Raw genomic sequence first — 22,707 nt, 5'->3', positions numbered from 1 at the left:
CAATCCCTTGCCTTGTTCCGGTTGGCTCCAATCATTCGAGACCTAAGATGGCGGACCGGCGGCGAAGGAGGAGGCGCGCGTCCCAGGACAGCGAGGACGACGACGAGTCCGGTTCGGGTTCGGACAGCGGGAGGTCCGGGTCCTCAGGTACAAAGAGCCGAGTGAGGGACCCCGACCCGCCAGAGCCGGCAGCAACCCGTGTGGAGAAGAAAAGTGACGTGGAGTCTGAGTGTGTGAGTAGCTAAGTCCGAGGCTCAGCTAGCTCTCCGAGCTGACGGCTGCGTCTCTTGGTGTTCTGTCAAGATTTGTGACATTGTTGTTAAGTGCTACAGACGCGCGAATCCAGAGCAGATGCCCCCAGTTAAATAATGTTCACGGTACAGGATCGATTATCATTACAACCCTTCTCACTCCATTTGTTTTGTAAGAGTATGTGAGGCGTGTTTTGAAACCCCACCACGTTACCTTCAGTTTAATATTAGAGGAGTAACGTACAACATTAGCGAGTGCTAGAAACGCCGAGGATCATAGGTCTGCGCGCGCAGACACGAGAAGAGCCGCCGAGAGCGCATTTCGACAGGTAGCTTTATTCGTCATAACACCTTTTGGGATTGGTGGCAGATTCCGCTTCCTTCAAAACTTTTCCACAATAGCATTTTCGTTGGGCTTTTATGTGGGCGCTTTATTTTGATTCGTAGAAAAAAAACTTTGATTTTCGCCTTTAAGTGACGTTTGCTCAAGGGAACCAAGTTAACAGCCTTAACTATGCGACTGTAAATGCACGGTTAAATCAGTCCTCAGATCGTAGCATGGTTAGGTCAACACACATGGGTAAAAGTTATATTGTGTAGTTCGTGTTTTTCAACGTAGGTACGTTCAAACAGATATTTTGTATGTGACATGCTCCTTAATTTGGAAAATGAAACGTGTGGACACACTAACAGGGTCACACATTTGGCCACAACACCGAAAATGCTGCATCCCCTGGTATTTACATCGCTGGAGTTTTTAGACTGTATGTTGAGTATTTTTCGGCTGCAGTTTGACTAGTTTGGATCAGTTTTTAGATCAATGTATTTCTCTGAGCATGTGCTGTTGTGAAGCTGCTCTATATAGTTTTTGTTTGACTGGCATCCACGAAGGCCCAGCTAACCGCGCTGCTCCGTGGCCTTATCCTGCCACGTCCAACACACGTTATAGCAGCTTAAAATGCCTTAGAGATGTGTTTGGTCTGTTTTTAATATTGACGGATCAAACCAACAGCGACATACACTCATCTGGAGCGAGATCCATTTGGTCAAATGCGGATACAAAGTGTAAACAGAAGCGTTGAGGTTAGCCACTGTTACATACTGCTACCATTCAACGCTAAGAAAAGGTGTCAGAAATCTACCAAGTGTCCCATGAAATCTATACATTTCCCTGTTATGTAATATCAATTGGTGTTTCTCTGCTTCTCTTGTGCAGACGTAGCACTTCAGATGGTGCTACATGCTGAAAGGCTGCTTCTGATGTGCTACTCTAGCTCAGCATGTTTTTGGTTGCTCTGTGATTTTATGCTTTCTGCGGGTATCATCATTCAGGAGGTATATTTCAGAGCTGAACTGTCGTCAAAGAGGAAGACCAAACGATTTGCTACAGCTGGTATGTCTTACTTCAAGAGGCAAATCTATGATTTTCAAAGCTCCTTTACGTGTCCCAAAGATGTGACTTAAAACAGAAATAGCTAATAGCTGGTGTTAAAGGTTTCACGGTTAGTCCTGGCACTTGTGAAGACCAAGGGATGCACAATTTTATTTGCACGTTATCAGCATCAGCCAACACTCCAAATTCGGCCAATTTGATAAAACAATTAAATGATGGGCTGAAGCTGCAGATTTTTTTTGAACTTTTTGTGATTTTGTTTGCACACTTCAGGTTGAGTAGTCCCAGAATTGGCTCTTGTTTTAAGTTAAACTTTTATTTAAGCAGCAGCCTGCTCCGGTGCGCCCGGCTGGATCGACCGCTGTCATGTCAGCAGGTGTTTCTGCTGATGGGAAAGGTACAACAAGCGTTGTGCTGGTTTGCTTTAAGTTTGTTTTCACTTTTTTGTCCAACAAACATGTAGCTACAAAATGCCTTTTATAGACTCTTGTTCTGAGGATGGAGCCTGAGCGCTGTCCAGCACCACATCATGTTGTTCCGCTGGGACAGGTTATTGTTTTTACTCCTTGTGAGTGATGGTGATAATGTATGGTGATAATGATTTGTATCGCTGGCTACCTGATCAGGGCTCTACACTAACTTTTTCACTGGCAGCACTGGTGCAACCAACTTTCTCAGTTTGTTGCACAGGCACATGATTTGGTCGCACCATTTATTTATTTATTTATTTATTTATTTATTTCATTGAAAAAATAAAATAAAAAATAGAAACGAGGCTTTACAAAAAACAATGAATAAAATTCTTTAGTGAATTCACAAAACTTACTAAAATAACCTAAAATGATACAGTAAACGTCTAGTTTTGATCTTTATCAATCTGTGTCATACATAAACTCGTTACTGGCAGGCTGTCAACACTCCTGAATATGGAGGGAGTCTCCCATTTTTTAACCCTTTCTCCTGCTGGTCTCCTGGCTTGTGATTTGTCTTGATTATCCCTCAACTTTAAGTTTGCTCCTGTGAGCTCTAATATTTTTCTGAGTCAAATTAAGTCATGTACTTGGGTGTTGTATAGAAACTCAAAAACCATCCACCCCCTCTCTCTTAGTTGGTTTGATCCAAAGACTCTGCAGGACACCTCTCAAGACAGAGACAGATAACAGTGCAGCACTCGTTGATGAAGAGTTTATCAGAGCCTTCGCTGTTTTCTATCTTTCTTTTTTGGTGTTGACATGATATGTCGTGAGTTAAACTAACATAGCTCTGCTCTAACGTAGCATCCTCTCCAATCAGGAGAGTTTCCAGCAGCGTGAATCTTACAGTGAGAAGGCTGACTCTAAAAAAGGGAAACGCTTGTCGTTGTGAAGATCTGTTGGTGTGTGATGCGCACACGCGCTGCGTGTGTACGCGAGGGCACATTCTCTTCAGAACAGGGGAGAGTTCAGGTGGAGGAGACTGACTGAGCCAGTGAAAGAGAGGGAGAATTCAAACCACAATGTCTTGTACAGTGCCCGTGATAGATGAAGTATTAAAACATATACACTCGCACAAGCGCGACTAGATGATTATTTTACTCGTACTCGCCGAAAAAAAGGTCGCATATGCAACCATCTTGGTCGCAGTCTCGAGCCCTGCTGATGTATGAATAAAATAAGACAATTAAGTCAAATCACAGGATTACCTGTCCAGCAGAAACTCGACAACATTGGCGTCACTCTTGAATCCCTTTAAGTCCCTCAGCTGTTTACACGAGTTTTGCTCTCTTGGCATCCGAACGCCTTTAAGTCGTCCCCTTCTCAACAACCTTCTTCCGCCTCAGAGAAGAAGTGGCTCTGACCTCCATCTGTGCTTTCTCTGCCATTGTTTACCCAATACAGACTGAGTAGCGTCCAGCTGTTGCGTTAAACTCAGAAGACTCACAGTCACGCGCAGAGCGCAGCGTAACACCATTTCCGGATTTTCGTCCAATCATTCATTTTGGAACGAAATGAATGATCGATCTTACTTATCTCTGCCCAGCTGCTGATACAGACCACAGACATTTCTCATCACAGTGTCAGTGCACTATGTGTATGACTTGCTACAAGCGTATAGATGACTTTTCAACAGTTATTAAAAAAAAAAGCTTAAAAAATATGACCTACCCTACCTTTAAGTAGTAGGGGAAATAATAATTACGTTGTTTGGGTGAGTGGGGTTGTGAAAGAGTCTCTTTCGAAATAGGTTGAGGGTTCTCCACAGAGCTGCTGCTCCTCCAACCAAAACATCTGCAGAACTCCCTGGTTCATTGAGAACTGGTGATAATGTTGTAGCAGATATTAGGCCAATGTTTATGAGCTCTTCCCTGGTGTAAGTGACCAGAGAAGGAGAGCAGAGTACACTAAAACACACAAAACTCACAAAATACAAGAGAGTGCAGTACCAAGGGAACCATCCGCTGCAACATCTCGATACTATAGGTAAAAATCGTGATCAGCCCAAATTGGTATGGCTTTTTAAGGACAGTGATCGGCCAGAAAATTGTGATCTGTGCACCCCTAGTTCTCGCTTCTGATCGGTCATTCATGTGTCGTGTGAGCAGGAAACAGGGAAATGAAGTTGTTGTTTGCAGTGTTGGCAAGACTGCCTAGTGACTATAAGCTTGTTTTTTTTGTGTTAATTTGCTTATTAGGACTTGCTAAGCTCTTTGTATGATCCCGCCTAGGCCTGTCACAATAACAAATTTTACTAGACGATAATTTTCCAAAATATTATTGCCGATAAACAATATTATTGTCAATATTATTTTGATTTTTTTTTTTCAATTTTTTCATTGATGTAATTATGATAAATAGGATAATAAAGTGAGTACACCCTATCAAAAGCAAGAAACTTTAATTTCTTCAGAGTATTTAACTGTAATTAAAAATCAGGATCTTTTAAATAAAATAAATTAAACAAAAAATAAAATAAATTTCAAAAACAAGAAAGAGAAAAAAATACAATGAAAATGAAATGGACTCTCTTTTAGGAAAAAATACATGTCAATGAAAATAATTAATACTAATCAAAAACAATAAAACATAGACTCTGTCTCTAAAGAAAAAACAGAACTCCAAAAACAACAACAACAATAAAAACTATAGCTTAAATAAAAGGGAGTTTATACAGTTCCTGAATTGTTTGTAACATGTCCTTTTTCCCAGTCAATCCGTACTGTCTGTCAAACATTTTTAACATTTCTGGCTTTCAACCGTATTGAAGGGCTGCATTTCTTTGGCAATGTAGCTGTCTTTGAGCGCCCACCATTTGGCGCTTTTATTTCTATTTACTTTGCAGACCAAAAGCCTCAGTAAGAGTGGATTGTCAAAGAACAAGGCTCCGCTGCACCTCCCCTTCTTCTTCTTCGTCGCCACTATTTTCAAACAAATGCGACATATCAGCTTGTTGGTGTTTATGAGCTCACACTCTGTTCATTCTGATAAAAAATAAAATATTCCCACACTGGGACTGTGGCAGGCGGCTTAAGAACCGTATCTTTCGTGCCATCACTCATATTAGCGTGTTTCCTCCTTACCCCTCAGGACGCTCGCTTCAGCTCTCTCTGTGTGTATGCGCGAGCAGCCCCGTCTTCACCCCAAAGATCACATTTTTGACAGATGCTCACTCCGCTATAAATCCGCTAAATCCGCTATAGAACCTATGCACCCTGATGTTAGGAAAGATAGACGTAGTGAGCCATCTTCTCATTCAGCCTCTTTGGTGAAAACAAACATGCCTGCACGTGTCAGTTAATCGAGGCTGGCAAACTTACCGAGGACGTTTTTATTTATCGTTCGGTTAATTGATTTATTGATTATCGTGACAGGCCTGGTAACCACATACTCAAATACAAGCCACTCTATTTGTGAAGCTAAGTTTTTTCTGATAAAAGCTTTGCTGAAACAGTAGCAGTGATGCTAATCTGTGTGTTTCTTTGTAGGAGAGTGAAGATGGAGTAGGAGAAGGTGAGTCATCAGTTCAAATTAACATCCAGCCCACAACCTAAAATCTGATAACTGCAACCAGCAGACATATTTAGCCATCTCCTGTTGCCTTTTTCTTCACATGTCTAAGGATTCTTTTCCTGTCTCTGTTTATCTAGCTGTTCTCTCTGACTACGACAGTGCAGACCCAGAGGAAAATGGCTCCCATTCAGAGGTAACACGCTTGCTGCATCACACTCACACATGTTTAACTGTATTCACTGTGAGCAGCGTTGGTGTGGTAAATTCTGTCAAACCTCTGGCAGTGCAGCTCTCACTGGACATGCACTGGGAGATTTGAGTGGTACTGTTATTTTTTGAGCATTAATCATGGTTTCATGATAAATACTACACCATAATACTTAACAGCTGCGGCAATATCTGGGCCTGCAGCATCTCCCATTAAAAACCATGAAACGATGAAACTCAGACAACAAGTTTAGGAGTGATTGTTGAATGGAAAACTGGGGACTTTTTTTCTGAAACATCATCATCCTTTCTACTTAGGGAGTAGAGGAGGAGGAGGAGGAGGCTGAGCATTTCAGTGATGAAGAAGCTCCAGCAGCAGCCATCGAGCCCAAATCCTCTGTTGCTGACATCCCAACACAAAAGGAAGAAGAGGACCATCAAGAAGAGGAGGACAAGGCAGAGGGTGAGAGCGGAGAGCAGAGTAAAGAGGAGAGTAAGGCTGAGGAGAAAGGAAACCTCGCTGGAGAGAGACAGAGCGGAGATGGACAGGTGAGACTCAGAATCCATTTGTTTAATGCATTGTCTGGTGTTTTATTTCTGCTCTTTGTCAGCACCGCTTTCACTGAAGACTAGCCTCAGGAACAAACATTAAGACAGTGCTCTCATTATGTTGTTTTCTATATCACTGCATCAACCCACATTCACACCCAGGAGTCCACAGATGATCCCGAAACAAAGGCAGGGTTGAAGCCAGGTCAGAAGCTGGATGATGACGAAGACCGAAAGAACCCAGCCTACATCCCGAGGAAGGGTCTGTTTTTCGAACACGACGTGAGGGGACACACTCAGGAGGAAGAGAGGTACACATCATCACACATCCTCCCTTGACTTGGTCATTTCCTAAAGAAGTTCAGTTTGACAGAGGTTTTCAGGTGGGAATAAACCTAAAATCATCAAGCCTGTCACTCTTTTTCTTTTCAGACCCAAAGGTAGAAACAGGAAGTTGTGGAAAGACGAGGGTCGCTGGGAGCACGACAGGTTCAGAGAAGAGGAACAGGCGCCAAAGAGCCGTGAGGAGCTCATCGCCATCTACGGTTATGATATCAGAAATGGAGGCGGGCATGGAGACCGAACATACCGACAGCGCAGACCCAGGTGAGCTGCAGGGAACCTGAAGGAAGCAATCAGAAAGAAATGACAGGACGAGTCGAATATGTACGATGGCGTATTAGGGCCACTAAAGAAATAAAAAAATAAATAAATTTTTGCGAAAAAACCTCAAAATTTTTGAGTTTCTAAAGTCGCAAATTTACGACTTTAGAAACTCAAAAATTTGCAAGTTCATTAAGTGGAAAATTTACGACTTGATAAACTAGTCAATTTGCGAGTTAATCAAGTCGCAAATTTGGCCCTAATAAAAGAATGAAATAGCGAGTCGTTGAACTTTCCTCCACAGGAGCATTTTATTAAAGGAATGAAAAAAAGTAAACAGCCAATGTCGCGCTTCTGCAGCAGAGACCAGAGCAATCGATTACAGCTTACAGTCCACTCTGACTTCTCAGTAGATCACAAACTCGGAAATTTTGATTTTTTTTCTCGAAAATGTATTTATTTTATTTCTTTAGTGGCCCCAATACGCCGTCTTAAATATGGTCATCACGTTAGTAACAGTGAAGTTTTTTTCCTGGAAGTTAAAGCTTAATCAGCTCAAAGAAGATTCACAGACATTTTTAAAGTGATCTCAAAATCCCAAGAGACCTGTTTGTGTCAGCCAGAGCTGTGGCTCACCTTTAAACCTGCTGTTCTTCTCTCAGCACAGCTCTGAGGGACTTGATCCCACTCATTAATAAAACGCTGTGTAAATCTAAAACGCTTGTCTTTGTCCACTCACAGACAGAACACGTCTCCAAGCAGAGACAAGCGATGGAGAGATGGAGGAGGAGAGCGGGCGGTGCGATCCTGGCAGAGTAGAGAAGGAGGAAGCGTCAACAGGGGAGTGGCTCCTCCTCCTTCATCCAGCCATCCCTCACCTCCCTCTGTCCCTCTTTCCTCTGCTCAACGTGGCAGCAACTCCTCCAAACCTCCCCCGTCCCGCAGCCGACCTCCTCACCAGGGTCAGATGTATCCTCCACCTCAGTCTCAGTACAGGAACGATGAATCAAACCCACCCCAAACACATCCCAGAGAACGCCAGGGGCCTAAAGCCCCATCAGACCCCACAGGAGAGCGGGTCAGCCGGGGAGGGCGAGCTGCTGGTGGGGGGAGAGGGGGTCCTTCTGTGGTCATTGAGGATGTTAAGGTCAGCCAAGGAGGCGCTAGAGAACAGGACCTCAGTGATGTTACGGCAGCAATGGCAGCCTCTCAGACGGTTGGTTACCAGTCTGCGTCACCTCGGCGACAGCATCAGGAACAAAGAGGAAGCGCGGACAGATCTACATCCGGATTGGCTGCTCCCTCCTCCAACACTGACCCTGCCCTGCAGTCACCAGCAACCACAGCGACCAATCGGGAGGCTTCACCTCCCGTAGAGCGTCCTGTGGAGCGTAAATCTTATGCTCTGGCTCGCAGGACTCGCTCCCGACCTGCAGATCTGGGCAGCAAACAGCCTTCCATGGAGGAGTCTGCAGCAGGAGGGAATGCCTCATCCCCCAGCAGCGTGAGAGGGAAGAGCTGGACAGGGGCAGGAGAAGGCCCAGGTCAGACTGGAGGAGGAGGAGGAGGAGGAGGAGGAGGAGGAGCAGCCATGACGGAGCTGGACCAGGATGTTGCTCGACTCAGCCTGGCAGGACAGAGCTGGAGTCAGAGCCCTACATCCTACATGCGCTCTGAAATGAGAGGTGAGAACACAGGTGTTAACCAGCTGGTCTTAAGCAGACACGTCAGAATCTTATCTTCTGTGTGAAGCCATTCAGGACATTCAGGAGTATCCATTGCTTGTTTTATTGCTCGTTTTATAAAAGTGAAAATACTTAGACATGTTACAGATGTACGGCACAGGTCAGAGGAAAACGCAGGGACCGATCACACGTGTATAAAACAAGCCGGACTTGTGGTTTTTATAACTCCTGTCAAGTTTATATCTTCACACAAATGTCATTACTAAATACCTACACTCCTGATACACGTCAAAGTGGCTACTTTACTTTCAAATACTAAAGTTCTTATCTTTGTTAAAGTGTGAACCATAAATATAACAAAAACACTGACACAGCAACTTCATCCACTAAAAGTGAAGTCAAAGATCGAAGTCATTTTACAACAAAATCTCTGTTTTTGCCTTTTTGTAAATTTTATTTTAGATCTGGTATCACTTCAGAATGCCTCCACGTATATACATGCCCAGTTAACAAGAGCTGTGAGACAGGGGTGCAGTGTTTTGAGGTAGTTCACAAAATTAGTTGCTGTCGTATTTGATTGTTGGCAGTAGAGGCGTGACTCAACAACATGTGACCAGGAAGCCAGAAATGAAACATAGCAACTTGATAGTGGTGGATTTCAGTCCTTCTCCTTAAACTCGTGAAGAGTGTGTTAGAAACAGGCTACAACACGAAACTTCTCATGAAGAAGATTTACATGACGTGTCACCCCAATATCCAAAAACACAGTGAAGAAAAATCTGGGTGTACACTGAAATACTGAGGGATTGAAAACATTGTAGTAACATGCCAGGCCAGTAGTTGGTGCTATAACTGTCTTGTCCAAAAGTATTTTCATTACTGTGCGTTCACACCAAAAGAGGCAAAAGTGGCAAGCACGCCTGAGAAAGCGTACAGCGGCCAAAGCGGCTAAATATTTTAGCCGCTTTGGCCGCTCGTCACGTGACTGACGTCAGAGTAAAACCGTGCTTGTCATTTAAAGGAGCTGCACAGCAGACTTCTTCACAGCAGCAGCTGCTTGCTGTTGTTCAACTTCAGTTTAAAGCATGAACATAATAAAATCAGCATCTAATCAGTGACGAGCGGATTGACAAGCAGGAAGCAATTTACAAAGAAGATAATATTGATTTATCCACCACATCAAACTTTTACAGTTTTGAAATATACAAAAATTCTGTGGTGGTAAGGAGCGCACATTTGCGAATTTGCTGTGTGTGTGTGTGTGTGTGTGTGTGTGTGTGTGTGTGTGTGTGTGTGTGTGTGTGTGTGTGTGTGTGTGTGTGTGTGTGTGTGTGTGTGTGTGTGTGTGTGTGTGTGTGTGTGTGTGTGTGTGTGTGTGTGTGTGTGTGTGTGTGTGTGTGTGTGTGTGTGTGTGTGTGTGTGTGCGCGCGTGTCTTTTATAATCCTAAAGAAAAATACCCAGGAGCCGGACTCAATGTCCATCTTTTATTCAATAAATTAAACACCTGTGCAGCTCGTGCGTATTCCCCGTTCCAAAATAAATCACAACCAAAATAAAACAATAATCTCAATGTTCATAAACCCAAAATCATGAAAAAGTTCCCAATTAATGAAAAAATACAAGCTGTCCTTCACACTATTTTAAACGCTCCTTTAATCCTGTTTTTTCCGGTCCTCTTAAGTCCGTAACACAAAACGACGTTGATCCACAAGAAACAAAAGATAAATCCTCAGGGAAGAAAAAAGGTAGCTCAAAACGGGCAAGTGAAAACCAGGTTACCGGCGTCCATTCAGATCCCAGCGCACAGTCCGGTACCAAGCCATCCATGGACCAATCCAGCGGCAGACTGTTTGGTAATAAAAGTAACCTGGGCCCCGGCATAAACCTCAGATCGTTACTGAAAAATGTTAGTCTGGAGCCCTGGTGTCATCTCATTCAGATGAAGCAAGAAATGCTAGCATGTTAGGCTAGGCTACGTCTTTGCCACAGACTACACTACACTTCGCTGTTTTCTGCTATTTTTTTTAACTCACCAGAGCAATCTACCACCTCCGTGATTTTTTTGTTGTTGGTCGCGGTAGCTGAAAAGGCAGACTTTAAAAGAATATGATGAGCCCGAACACAGTTTATGAGCTTTCCTGTATCCAAGACGGAACTAGGAACCGAAGTAAAGCTGCGTTTCCACCAAGCAGTACGGGTCGGTTCAGTACGGTTTGGGACGGTTTGGGACAGTTAAGTCTGATCCCGTTTGCGTTTCCACAGCAAACTGTACCCTCTCGTGGTGGGCGGCGTGTAAGCCGCATGCCGGAAGCCGCAGCTAGTAAACAATAGCGCGACGCCGTAGCAGCTTACCCCACTATTAAATCCAACAAAGAAGAAAACGCGACACAGTAAACAAAGAGCACGGATGGAAGACATGCAGCATTTCGTCCTCTCTGTGATTGTCATGTAGCTCTTTGTTACAAAGTGCAATCAAGCTTCGTTTCAGAGAAGTCTGTGTGCTGCCAGGAGAAATGCAGCCGCTGTCGGGGTGAGTGACGATTCTTTGACCAATCAACGGTCTGCAGTGTGTTGCTCCACCTCCCGAGAGCGGATCGGTTCAGTCTGGCACCCATACGAAAGGGTCCCAAAAAAGTGGGACGGCTCGTCTCGGTTTTTAGGGATCCGTCCCGGGATGAGTCAGTGGAAACGCCGCTAAAAGCGCACCATACCGAGACGAACCGACCCGGACTGCTTGGTGGAAACGCGGCTTTACATGCGTTGTTCCTTAGGCCCGCTCGGTTGAAGGACATCTCTACTCTGATTGGTTGCCACCGTTTGCCGCTGAACCGCGTCATAGCTAATTACCATAAAGTTGACAGAGGCTCAACTTCTCATCTGGTGCCTCTTTAGGCGCTTTGGCCGCTCAGGACGCTTTGGACGCTGGGCTCTCATTGAAAATGAATGAACTTCTGGCGTGATTGCCTCTTTTGCCTCTTTTGGTGTGAACACACAGTTAGATCTCCACTGAAGTAGAGTTGGGTCGGTCATCTGGTAAATTGGTGAATGCTAAGAGCAGAAGTGGAGCAACAGATGCACATTTTGTTCATAGACAGTTAGCAGCTTCAGCAGACTGAGCAGCACAAGCACAACATGGGAGACCACGACGATCGGAACAACAGTTCGGTTGGACTACTGTATGTACATGCTTGAAGCATGATAAAGGCGTTTTCAATGAAAATGCCAGCAGCAGTGTTTAAAAAAAAAACACTCTGGAGGCAGTTTTCAAAAGTTTGCGTTTAGGTGGGCTAGAACGGGGTTTCTGTGTAAATGAGAGGCCGAAACTCAACAGTACTTCTAGGTTTCTTCCTAAAACCATCATGTTAACGGCCCCTGAAAGAGCTTGGCAAAAGTTTTAAAAGGTAATTTAACCTGACCCACGACTCATGCTGTATTTCTGCTCCACTCACTTCCTTGGATGTTAGTCTGTGGAAAACACTGATGGAGCGTTTTTGGTAACGAGTTAAGTAGAACACAACATGTATTTTAATTTGATGGGTCTGAATCAAGGAGAGTGGACTGACGTGACTTCAACAAGAGTCAAACAGTAGCCACGGTTACATGAGGAGTTTTTCATCTTTCCGAATGGAATCTTTCCAAATTACTTTTCCAAAAACACTAGTATACATGGAAAGGAATATTCCTATCTCTGGTCTACATGCGCCGCTATAATCAAACAGAATAGTCAATGGGGCATGCGCAGAAAAACGTAAACATCACGAGGTTTATCAAAGCTGGAGGACGACAGTTTGTTTATCACGGTGTTGCAATACTCCATATTGTGAGTTTTTCGTCCGTCCAGTCTTGAAATTATGTTCATTTCTTTCGAAGTTTGGATCAAAAACAAACTTTCCAGCAGCAGTCCAGTGCTGACGGCTCGCCGCCATTTTTAAAGTTGAGGAATGTCTCTAGTTGCGTCTTACGTCATATCTGAGCATGCACTAAAAGAACGTACCCTGACAACTTTCCGTCTGAGTGGACACATGATCCCTAAATCGGTTTGGGGAAAGGAATATTCCACCCCTGTGAAACCGATTAAATGTCCATTCAGATTGACACTTTTCTTTGGGAATGAGGTGTTTACAAAGGTTAAATTATTTCCGTTTCAGCAAATAAACCGAATGAAAGCGGAATATTTGGGTCCATGTATACGTGGCTACTGATGTGTCAATGACTGTCAGAGCATTTTTAAATGCTGCTGCTGCTCTTGGTCACAGGGGTCTGTGCCTACCAGGAGGTATGGATGGGAACCGATTTAGGTACTTTTATGGGTACCGAACAAAATCTGTCAAAAATACCTGGTACCGATTCAGGAAAAATCAGAAGGTACCATGTTTAGGTAGCTAAATGCATCCTTGTGACTATCAGTAAGTGGAAGAGAAGCCGATGTCCCATGTTGGACATGAGCACAGCATTACAAGGTTTTATATTTAAGAAAAAATATGTCAAATTGAAAAACAAAAAAAATATTGTTAAACAAATTGATTTTTTTCTTTACCAAATAAGCACAAAAAAGTACCGAAAATTGGTACTGTTGAGTACTGGTACCGATTGCCAGGTACCAGGCATCAGTACCGTATCGTTTCATGTGTGAAAGGTACCCATCCCTCCCAAGAGGACACAGAATCATGAGTAGTTGAGGCTCATTGTGTTTTGACCCAACAGAAGAGCTCCTGGAGCACACATCAATGAAACAGTTCCTTGTGGTTCTGATAGAAAGGTGTCACCACACTTAAACTCCCCTGATCTGTGTCTGAAGAAAACTGTTGGATCCAAACGTTCACTCCAATGAGCTGCATCGAACATTTGACTTGTTTTATCTGTAACAGAGAATTTCCACTTTGTGTTATCACCACATTCACACATTCACACAGGCCTTATTGTTTCATGTACTCTAACAAATGTGTAATTTAACTGTTGATCATGATTCTGACCAGTCTTTCTACCTGTGACTTCGTACATTCAAACCCATGTCTGTCTGTCTGCAGGTCTCCCCAACCCCATTCACCTCCCTGGTGGCCCCCCTCAGTTCTCCAGCATGGAGGAGATGGGTGTTGCCTCCAACCGGGCCAAACGTTACTCCTCCCAACGCCAGAGAGCTGTTCCAGAACAGGCACCTCCCATGCACCTAGGAGTGATGGAGGGACACTACTATGAACCCAGTAAGATCAAAACGAGACATGAGACTCAGAGAGCATGGGGCTGAGCTGCGCTGTGATTCAGCTGCTGCTCTCAGTGAGAACGTTTGTAGGAGCTTTCTGAAATGTTGACACCTAGACTATCAATCTGAGCCTGTCAGGTACTCGCATAAAAACTTTCAGTCCACCGTCCCAAATCAGATGAGAACTAACTAGTGCATCACAGCTTGATCATTGCCACAGTCAAAAAAATCCTCATGGAAAGATAGTGAAATTTTTCACGAAAATCTGTTTAAAACCAGGATCTGAGTTTAAGAATTACCAGAATACCATTTAAACATCAAATCTGCAACAGTCAGCTTTATTCTCTGAATGTTTCTACTTCGGTTCAGTTTCTCATGCTGCATAAAGATTAAATATCTCAGTTCATAAATGCAGGATATTTAAAATGGACGTTGACGTTGTGCTAGACTCCAAAGCCGCGTTTCTACCAAGCATGCCGGTTCGGTTTGTCTCAGTACGGCGAGCATTTTGTGGCGTTTTCACTGACTAAACCCGGGACAGATCCCCAAATAACCGAGACGAGCCGTCCCACTTTTTGAGACCCTTTCGTATGGGTGCCAGACTGAAGCAATCCGCTCTCGGGAGGTGGAGCTGCAATACTGCAGACGGTTGGTTGGTCGAAAAAATCATCACCTGACCGTGTGACAGCGGCTGCACTTCTCCTGGTTGCAAACAGCATCCTCTGAAACAAGGCTTGATTTCACTTTTGTATCAAAGAGCTACATCCCAATCACAGAGAACAAAATGCTGGATGTCTCCCATCGTTGCTCTTTGTTTAGTGTGTCGCGTTTTTCTTCTTTGCTGGATTTATTATTTATTAGTGGGGTATACTGTGTCGCGCTGCACACTGCTGTCAGCATCCAGCTTATACACCGCCTACCACGAGGGGGCACAGTTGGCTGTGGAAACGCGAACAAGGCCAAGCTTAACTGATCCAACCCGATCCAAACCAAACTGATCTAAACTGGACTGCTTGGTGGAAACAGGGTTTAAGTGAGGTCACCATAAAAACTGCTCCCCCTGGTGGTTGGCTGCCTTGTATTCAAGTCTACGTTTTCCTGAAAAGTTTCATTTTCGTTAGTCATAAGAGGGTAAAAACAAGGTTTTACATCACATTTAATGATGATTGCCAGCTGATATACGAGTGTATTTTTTTTCAGGGATTGAAAAATTATGTCAGGAGGGAGAGCCAAGAAGAGATTAGACTCTGACATGAATAAAATAATTATTATTTTTGTCACCTGGCTCCAATCAGATTCTCTCTGAGTCCCTTATAGTCTCTACTGTGCAGACTCTGGCTGCCAATGGCAGCATCTATGATGGGGGTATTTTGGCTTCAAAACTGTCAAGTGGTAAATAGCAGAGCCACACTATCCACTTTATATATAGTCTCTGGTGTGGACCAGGGGCCAACATGTTTCTGTTTGACAGCAGGAAATGAGTCACGGCATCACTCAGGTAAAAGACCTGAGAGGTATGACAGGCCATGAAGGAAAATTCCCATTTTGAGCTGAGTCTGAGGCCAGCAGGTCAGTCAGGTCCTTTAAGACCAGCCATTGTGTGCTCCACTTTCTCCTCTTCTCCAGCAGAGGTCAGTAAAGATTAACCATCATCAGTCTCCTCTGCAGTTTGATGTGTTTGTTTAGGACTCATCTCTGCTCCCACATTTACAAACCAGGCTTTCTCAGAACAGTACTTTTTTTTCATGTCTTATTACAGCCCACACTGTGATTCATCCAAAGATGGTGAAATGGTTGTTGTCAATTCATGATGGAAAACTGTTTCAATAAACTGGAAAAAAAAATCTGTGAGTTCTCTGATTGTTGATTTTGATTTGAAACAGCCTTGTTAAAATCAAGATCAACATTCAGAGGTTTAAATCAACAACACTGTGCTGTGTCTGATCCAGAGAAAACTGCTCTCGGATTGGGTCGATGTCTTTAAAGTGATACTCCAGGATGGAGCAAGTTAGGTCTTACCACAAGGTTTAGGGCAGAAATTACCCCTACAGCAGTGATTTTGTGCAGCAGAAGCCCAGGGCGCTCGCACCAAACACCCCCTCCCTGCTCGTCTGCCGCTTTCCTCTGCACTCAGACGGGGCCATATTTTACTTGACCAAAAACACAAATAAACTGACTCCCACTGAAAAAATCTGATATCGGTCTGCATTCACGCTTTATGTAGAAAACTTTCGGCGCGTTGCTTTCACACAAAAACACCACTAAATGAGGCTCTAGTTCTCATCTTGTCGTAAAACTGTGCTACCTCCACTACAGAGCCACAGCTGGCTAAAAGGTGCCTGCTGCTTAGTGTATCAGTCCGCGCGCAGCTTGCCAGATATAAACAAACACAGGTAGTCTGCTAGGACGAATTATACAATAACAATGTAAAGATGAGTGATTATGAGTGCGAGGACAACCTGCCGTTCACTTTGAATAAAGCGTGAATGCAGACCGATATCAGATTTTTCGGTGGGGGTCCGTTTATTTGTGTTTCTTGGTCAAGTAAAATATGGCCCCGTCTGAGTGCAGAGGAAACCGGCAGACGAGCAGAGAGGGGGTGTTTGGTGTGAGCGCCCTGGGCTTCTGCTGCACAATAACACTGCTGTAGGGGTAATTTCTGCCCTAAACCTTGTGATAGAACCCAACTTGTTCCATCCCAGAGTATCACTTTAAGGTGGTTTTAAATTAGAGCTAAATATTCATCAAATTTAAACCGATATCGCAATGTAATAGAATGCAATTTTCAAATCACAAAGGCTGCAATAAAAAAAATGCAGTTAAAAACTGTAATCTACAGGTTTACATATTTCAGTGGTTGAGCCAAACTCTGTTTTATTTACATTTCTGCACCTTAGTTTGTGTTTTGTTACTGATGAGAGATCGGTGAGAATTTTATACATTTGATGTGTACGTTTACACACTGTTTCTTTTTCATTTTATAAAAGAGCACTTCACATGTTGACATATTTCAGCGGTTGAGCCAGAGATTTGATTTTATTCACATTTCTTCACTTTATTTAGTGGGAGACTCATGGAAGAGAGGGTTCATATTTATTTTTCTGATTATTGGTCATACCAGGCCTGTTGTTCTGTAGTGCTGTGTTCCTTTCTCTGGTGTTGTTCAAGGAAATTGATAATTTTATTACATGTCTACAAGGCTTGAAGTTAAATCAGTCAGTCAATACTCTGCTGTAATTGTAGTAGTTAAATAAAGATACGTTATTCGTATCAATTCATGCACCAATTTATCTCATTTCATCATAACTTGTAGACATGTAGATTATATGTTGACAGTATCCTTTATCATGTTTCTCATACTGTAGAACAGTTTATTGCTTGTGTTGAGTGAATAATGAAAATATAAACATCACCCCCAAAGATCACATGCTAAATCGCCATTACAATATTGGTTAAAAAAAAATCACAATTGGATTATTTTCCAAAATCCTTCAGCCCTATTTTAAATCATTTCCCTCCATCCTGCAGTGTCGTACCAGGGACCAATCTACACCCATGGGGAAGGCCCTGCCCCCATACCACCACAAGGCATGCTGGTCCAGCCAGAGATGCACCTTCCTCACCCAGGTCAGTCCAGCTCTCTTCTTTTAAACAACAACTTTTAGGTTGATCAATGTTTGACATTCACTTCTGGTCCTCAGGTCTCCATCCCCACCAATCAGGAGGCCCGATCCCTAACCCCGCCCTCTACGGAGGCCCCCCTGTTTCCCTTTCACCAGGGCAACCACCACAGCAGCTGCTGCCGCCACCTTTTTACCCTCCACCTGGGGTCATGACCTTCCCTTACCCTGCCATGTACCCGAGCCCACAGGTGAGTTAACGAGTGCTTACTGTTGATCTAATTAACAGGGGGCTGATACGTGTAAAGGCACATTTTGTGATGGGAGCTCAATGCAAAGAAGAAACCAACCCTAATTAAAGCTGCAAGCAGCGTTAGACGGGTCCTCGGGCTCCGGCTGGTTTTCCCTCCAATGTGTCCAACAAAATGAGACGAACATTTTGGCGTTGGTTTCATCTCTCAACGACATTCCTAGCCCCAGTTAGGGCTGTTTTGGTGTGCATAGGTGGAAGTGAGCCTAATGGCTCTGAGAGAATGGGGAGTCAGTTGATACCATGGTAACATATCCTCTGCTATGCTGAGTGACATGAGCTGCATGCATGGAACTCCTAACTAGAGTGTAGTGTGAGAGTTTATCAGCCATCTAATGTAAAGAAGTCCTCACAGAGTCCACAATTTTACCCCAATCTGTGTAAAAAGTATCATATTTTGTAGGAAATTTTGTCAGGAATCATTTTTTGGCATTTTTAAAGCTGTACGAGTTTTACTTTTTTGTCTAGAGGCCCAAATGTGTCACAAAACGAGGCCAAGAGCGCGGAAAATAGAGGATTTATTTTTTTTTAAAAAGTCCAAACTACTTGTCCTATAGGCCAGAATGTTGACTTAATCTGTGTAAAAATATCATATTTTTATAGGAAATTTTGTCAGGAATCCAGCCATGTAATTTTTAAAGCTTAGAGTTTTACTTTTTTCTCTAGAGGCCCAAATGCTGCACTAGGAGGATGTGTGTGTGGAGCTGTAACGTGTTCTCCTCATCTGTTTACATGGAGAAGGCCGAAAGCGGTCGGCGACTTTGAGGGTAGGGTCTGGTCTGTCATGTCAGGCAATTTTCAAGCCAGTACCATTTTTGGTTTTTGACAAGTTAATTTTTGCAGAAAGGGTAAAAAAAAAATAAAAATCTTATTTTGAAAGGTAAATTGCCAGCTTCCTCCTGGAGATAGGTCAGGGGTATCAGCATATGATTTTGTTGCGTCTCGGTGAGCTGAACGTTTTGGTGTTGGTTTCATCTCTCTACGACATTCCTAGCCCGAGCTAGGATCGTTTTTGTGTGCCCCATTTGCTGTACAGGGCTTATAATGGGATGTCGGGGGATAATTTTTTAATTTTATCTAATTTTTGGACCTACATAATGTGTGTGCCAATTTTGGTGAGTTTTTGAGCACATTTAGGGGGTCAAATTTGACGAAACGCAAAGGGCGGAACAATGATAAGAAAGAAACTGACGAAAAACTATAGTGCCCTCCACCTTCTAGCTCTTGCTAGAAGGTGTCCTCTGCTCAGGCCGACCCTAACTAATCCTGTGTGTCTGCGTGTGTGTGTGTGTGTCATTCAGGGTCAGGCCCAGGTGACGTACGGAGGTGTGACGTACTATGACACCATGCAGCAGCAGGCTCAGCCCAAACCTTCACCTCCACGTCGCACGTCTCAGCCCGTAACTGTCAAGCCCCCCCCTCCAGAGGTGCCCTTTGCTTCAGAGTGACCCCGCTCCCACCCCTCTCCGTCTCGCTGTCTCAGCCTCACTCTGAACACAGAAGTATAGGTGAGTGGCTCTGCTCTGCTTTTCATTTGGCCTGTCTCAGTCTTTGGACATGAGCCTCTGGGGCTCCTCTCCTCCTTCTCCTCTGGGTGTTTCTCTGAGGATGTTTTGACTGGAAATGATGTTGACTGTTTTTGCAGGAGCGGGATAAGAGGGTCAGTGAGGAGTACGGTCTCAGAACAGCAGACATCAAACACCCAGGGAGGGATGAGAACACGGACTACAGGTGGAACCAGATTTTTCCCCCTTTTTTTTTTTTCATTTTTTTTTTTCATTTTTTTCAGGCGACTAGTGAGCAGCTCACCCATGCACAGACTGTTCTGCAACTCACAGGTTCAACGCTACCAATGTGTCTTTGAGCCTGAAACCATCTGCCTGATAAGTCTAACCCTTTAGAGCCACTTTGAAGCATTTAATGTCATGGAGACAGATGCAGAAAAACTCTGAGCTGAAGGAAGAGATATTGGGATCGTAGATAGGATTTCTGTTTGTTTATTTTCTGAATCCTAAAAACATCAGCTGTTGATTTTGACCAATAAGGGGCTCATGCTTTTTTTTACCCTTAAAGTTTAGCAAGATAAGAACAAAGCCCAGCAACTTCAGAGTTTATCTTCAGAGTGAGTGGTTTTGGTGGACTCGGTGCTTCCTTGAAAATTCTACGTGTTACCGTCTTGTTTCAGACAATGTTTGATAGTATGGATCTCTTTTCCTTCACACAGACAGTTTTATAGTGAAAGAGCTATAACATATAATAACTGAGTGGATGAAATGTAAGAAAATAGTTTTAAACACGTCTTCAAATGTCCTGTTTTGTCCAGATGTCAGAGATCCAGTATGTCGTTCTATAAAAGAGAGAATTCCTTGAAGAAGCTGCATCCTGGGAGGATCAGATTTACACGAGTCGCTTAAGTATTAAAACAGTTATCAGAATTATCCTCAGTTCATTTTCTCTCTGTAGAAATAGAAGAATTTAATAATGGTTATTATTCTGCTGTCATTTCTCTCCGTTGGTTGTTGTATATAGAGATCTCAATGTGTAAATAGGAGCTTGAAGAGATGGAGTAGAGCAGTAAACAGATTCTAATGATATTAAGAGCTACAGAGCACTCAGCTTCTGATTGAAAACACATCGGCAGGGACCTCGAATGTTAACGGTGGATTTGATTTAGAAAAGAAGGAGCTGTGTGACTAAAGCTTCTTTCTGTTTTCTTTTTTTTTTTTTTTTCAAATGTCACTGTTTAATTTTGATGCTGTTTGGTTTTTTATTTTTATTGTTCTTAGTGAATGCAGGAGAGAATTGATGAGTTATTTGTTTTCATGTGGTAACACCCTCAAAGGCACAGTGAAAAAAACACTTTATAGAATGCATCAACTAACTTCTTTTCTGCAAATAGATTAAAGACGTTTCAGAGTTGAAATTAACCAGAAAAGCTTGTTACAGTGTATTTTTCCATTTTCCCTTTTTTCCAGTTATTCATTTTCTATTCAAGTTAAAGAATGTTCCTGGTTTGTTGTCAAATAAAAAAAGAGAAATCTGACGGCTTGTGTTTTAACCTGCTTTTTATTCTGGCCCACAATGGAATGGATGTCTATGCACATCACAGACTTACACAGACATTTAAATTTAGGCCAGTTGAACAAAATGGGATTTCCAAATCTTTTCTTGTTCTAGAATTTAAATTCTTTATTTGTGGACTTTAAGCACATATGAGATTAAAATGCGATTAATTAGATTAAAAATCCTGTAAATAATTCAATAAGTGGAGCCTAACAGTACTAATTATAATCCATCAACATCATTACCCTGCATACTTGACAATTTCCTTTATTGATTCTTTACATTATGGCTGAACTGCAGGACCTTGTGCCACAGATATCTGAGTTTAGCAGTTAGATTAGATTAGAGTCTTTGGGCTCTAATTTCGTAGACCAAGCACAGGCGCACCTGCCCTGCGCCGGCCTTCGCCGCACGGACAGGGTGTGACCGGCGCACTTGGCAAGTTTCCTGCAGAGCCAAGAGAGGCGCAGTCAAGGTGCAGAGGAGCACAGGGGTGCGCGTCCATGCCTCCCTCCACGCAAATGGCAGAGAGGGAGGAGAAAAGCCGAGGCGCAGCGTCTGATTGGTCTGAATGATCCCCAGCACCGCAGAAACAGTGCTGGTAGCGGAGACGGTCAGAGCCGCTGTCCCTGCAGCTGGAGAATGAACAGCGGGGCGCATCGGAGGACTCGAAGTGCGTCACCGTGTGGGCCAGCTCCCGGGACAGATTTAATCTGTTCCCTTGTCATTAATAGGAGTACAAAATGAAGAGACAGTTACACAGCTGGCTTATCCATTCAGAATACTTTTGATCCACCTGCACTCCTGGTTTGTCATCGCCAAATAGCAAAACCTTTGGTGATATACTGTATACTCTCCTGGTGTCTCCGCCTCATCCTCCTTCCAATAATGTACTCCATCTTTTTAGATCATGTTAAAAATAAAGACTAAAACAGAGAAATATGGAAAATCACGGGTGAATCCTGAGTGACATCTATTATTTTGTCTCTTTTTTCTTCGTCTTTTCTCTCCCTCTTTTCTTTGAATAAAATGAAATGAGAGAAGCCAGATATATACTCAGTATCAGATGTTAAGGCTGTTTATTGTTTAATTGTAAGATGTGCATCAAACTTCCAGCTGCCGTCAGGTTAACTTTCCATTATGAAAAACGGCTTTAATCTGACATCAGATGTGATGGGACAGTTAATATAGATATAAATGTCTATGCTGGTTCAGACGGTTACATTAAATAGTGATTGCTGTGATTGTTTATTGCATCAAAATGTGCCTGACACTCTGGAAACCTGGCTCTGAGGCTTTGTTGACATGTGCGCACATGTGCACCTGTCACCAAATTACAGCTGCTGAGGGTGCGCTCCTCTTTGCATTGAGAATAGACCAGGTTGGAGCTGGCGAGCTTTCAGCGCATTTTCTGTGCACTTTCTGCGCTATTTTTGGCATGAAATTGTCACTGCGCCAACATGAATATGCCGACACCTCCCCCTGGCGCGCAGTCACACCCATCTCTGCGCAGACGGTCTACCAAATTGTCAAATTGGCAGTGCACTGCGGTGCGTCACACAAAATCAGCACTGTGCAGGCCGCACCAGGCTTGCGCCCCCTGCGCTGCGCCACAAAATTAGAACCCTGAGTCGTCATTGAACATTAGTACAGAGTACATAAGCACAACAAAATTAGTGCACAGCTCTCCTCTTCGTGCAGAACATGTAATAAATAATAAAACAGAAATAAGTGACATTAACTAAACAACGCTGTATATAGCAGAGCTATACACAAGTCAAAGGGCTATTTACAGACACTTCGCAAACAAGCAGCACATTCATTTAGGTAACAGATAGA

General features: G+C 43.4%; 1 protein-coding gene across 1 annotated transcript; it reads left to right on the top strand.

The window, feature by feature from the left end:
• On the top strand, positions 1-20,845 carry casc3 (casc3 exon junction complex subunit). Its single transcript, XM_074697309.1, has 12 exons — positions 1-233; positions 5,606-5,630; positions 5,768-5,823; positions 6,156-6,386; positions 6,549-6,697; positions 6,819-6,992; positions 7,731-8,674; positions 13,703-13,876; positions 17,404-17,502; positions 17,577-17,746; positions 19,107-19,313; positions 19,451-20,845. The coding sequence occupies exons 1-11, from the start codon at positions 48-50 to the stop codon at positions 19,251-19,253; spliced, it is 2,355 nt and encodes a 784-aa protein (XP_074553410.1). The 5' UTR covers positions 1-47; the 3' UTR covers positions 19,254-19,313; positions 19,451-20,845.
• Positions 20,846-22,707: the final 1,862 nt, after the last annotated feature.

The sequence above is a fragment of the Halichoeres trimaculatus genome, unplaced genomic scaffold (genome assembly GCF_033239565.1).
Source record: "Halichoeres trimaculatus isolate MK-OKI-2021-1 unplaced genomic scaffold, fHalTri1.1 fHalTri1_scaffold_20, whole genome shotgun sequence".
NCBI lineage: Eukaryota > Metazoa > Chordata > Actinopteri > Labriformes > Labridae > Halichoeres > Halichoeres trimaculatus.
Note: the sequence above shows the minus strand (reverse complement) of the source record. Positions and strands in the feature narration are given on the sequence as shown.

Excerpts from the sequence above, each read along its gene's own strand:
- casc3 (XM_074697309.1), top strand. The coding sequence starts at position 48 with ATGGCGGACCGGCGGCGAAGGAGGAGGCGCGCGTCCCAGGACAGCGAG. Across the intron at positions 6,387-6,548 it reads GACAGAGCGGAGATGGACAG|GAGTCCACAGATGATCCCGA; the intron begins GTGAGACTCAGA and ends ATTCACACCCAG. Across the intron at positions 6,993-7,730 it reads TACCGACAGCGCAGACCCAG|ACAGAACACGTCTCCAAGCA; the intron begins GTGAGCTGCAGG and ends GTCCACTCACAG.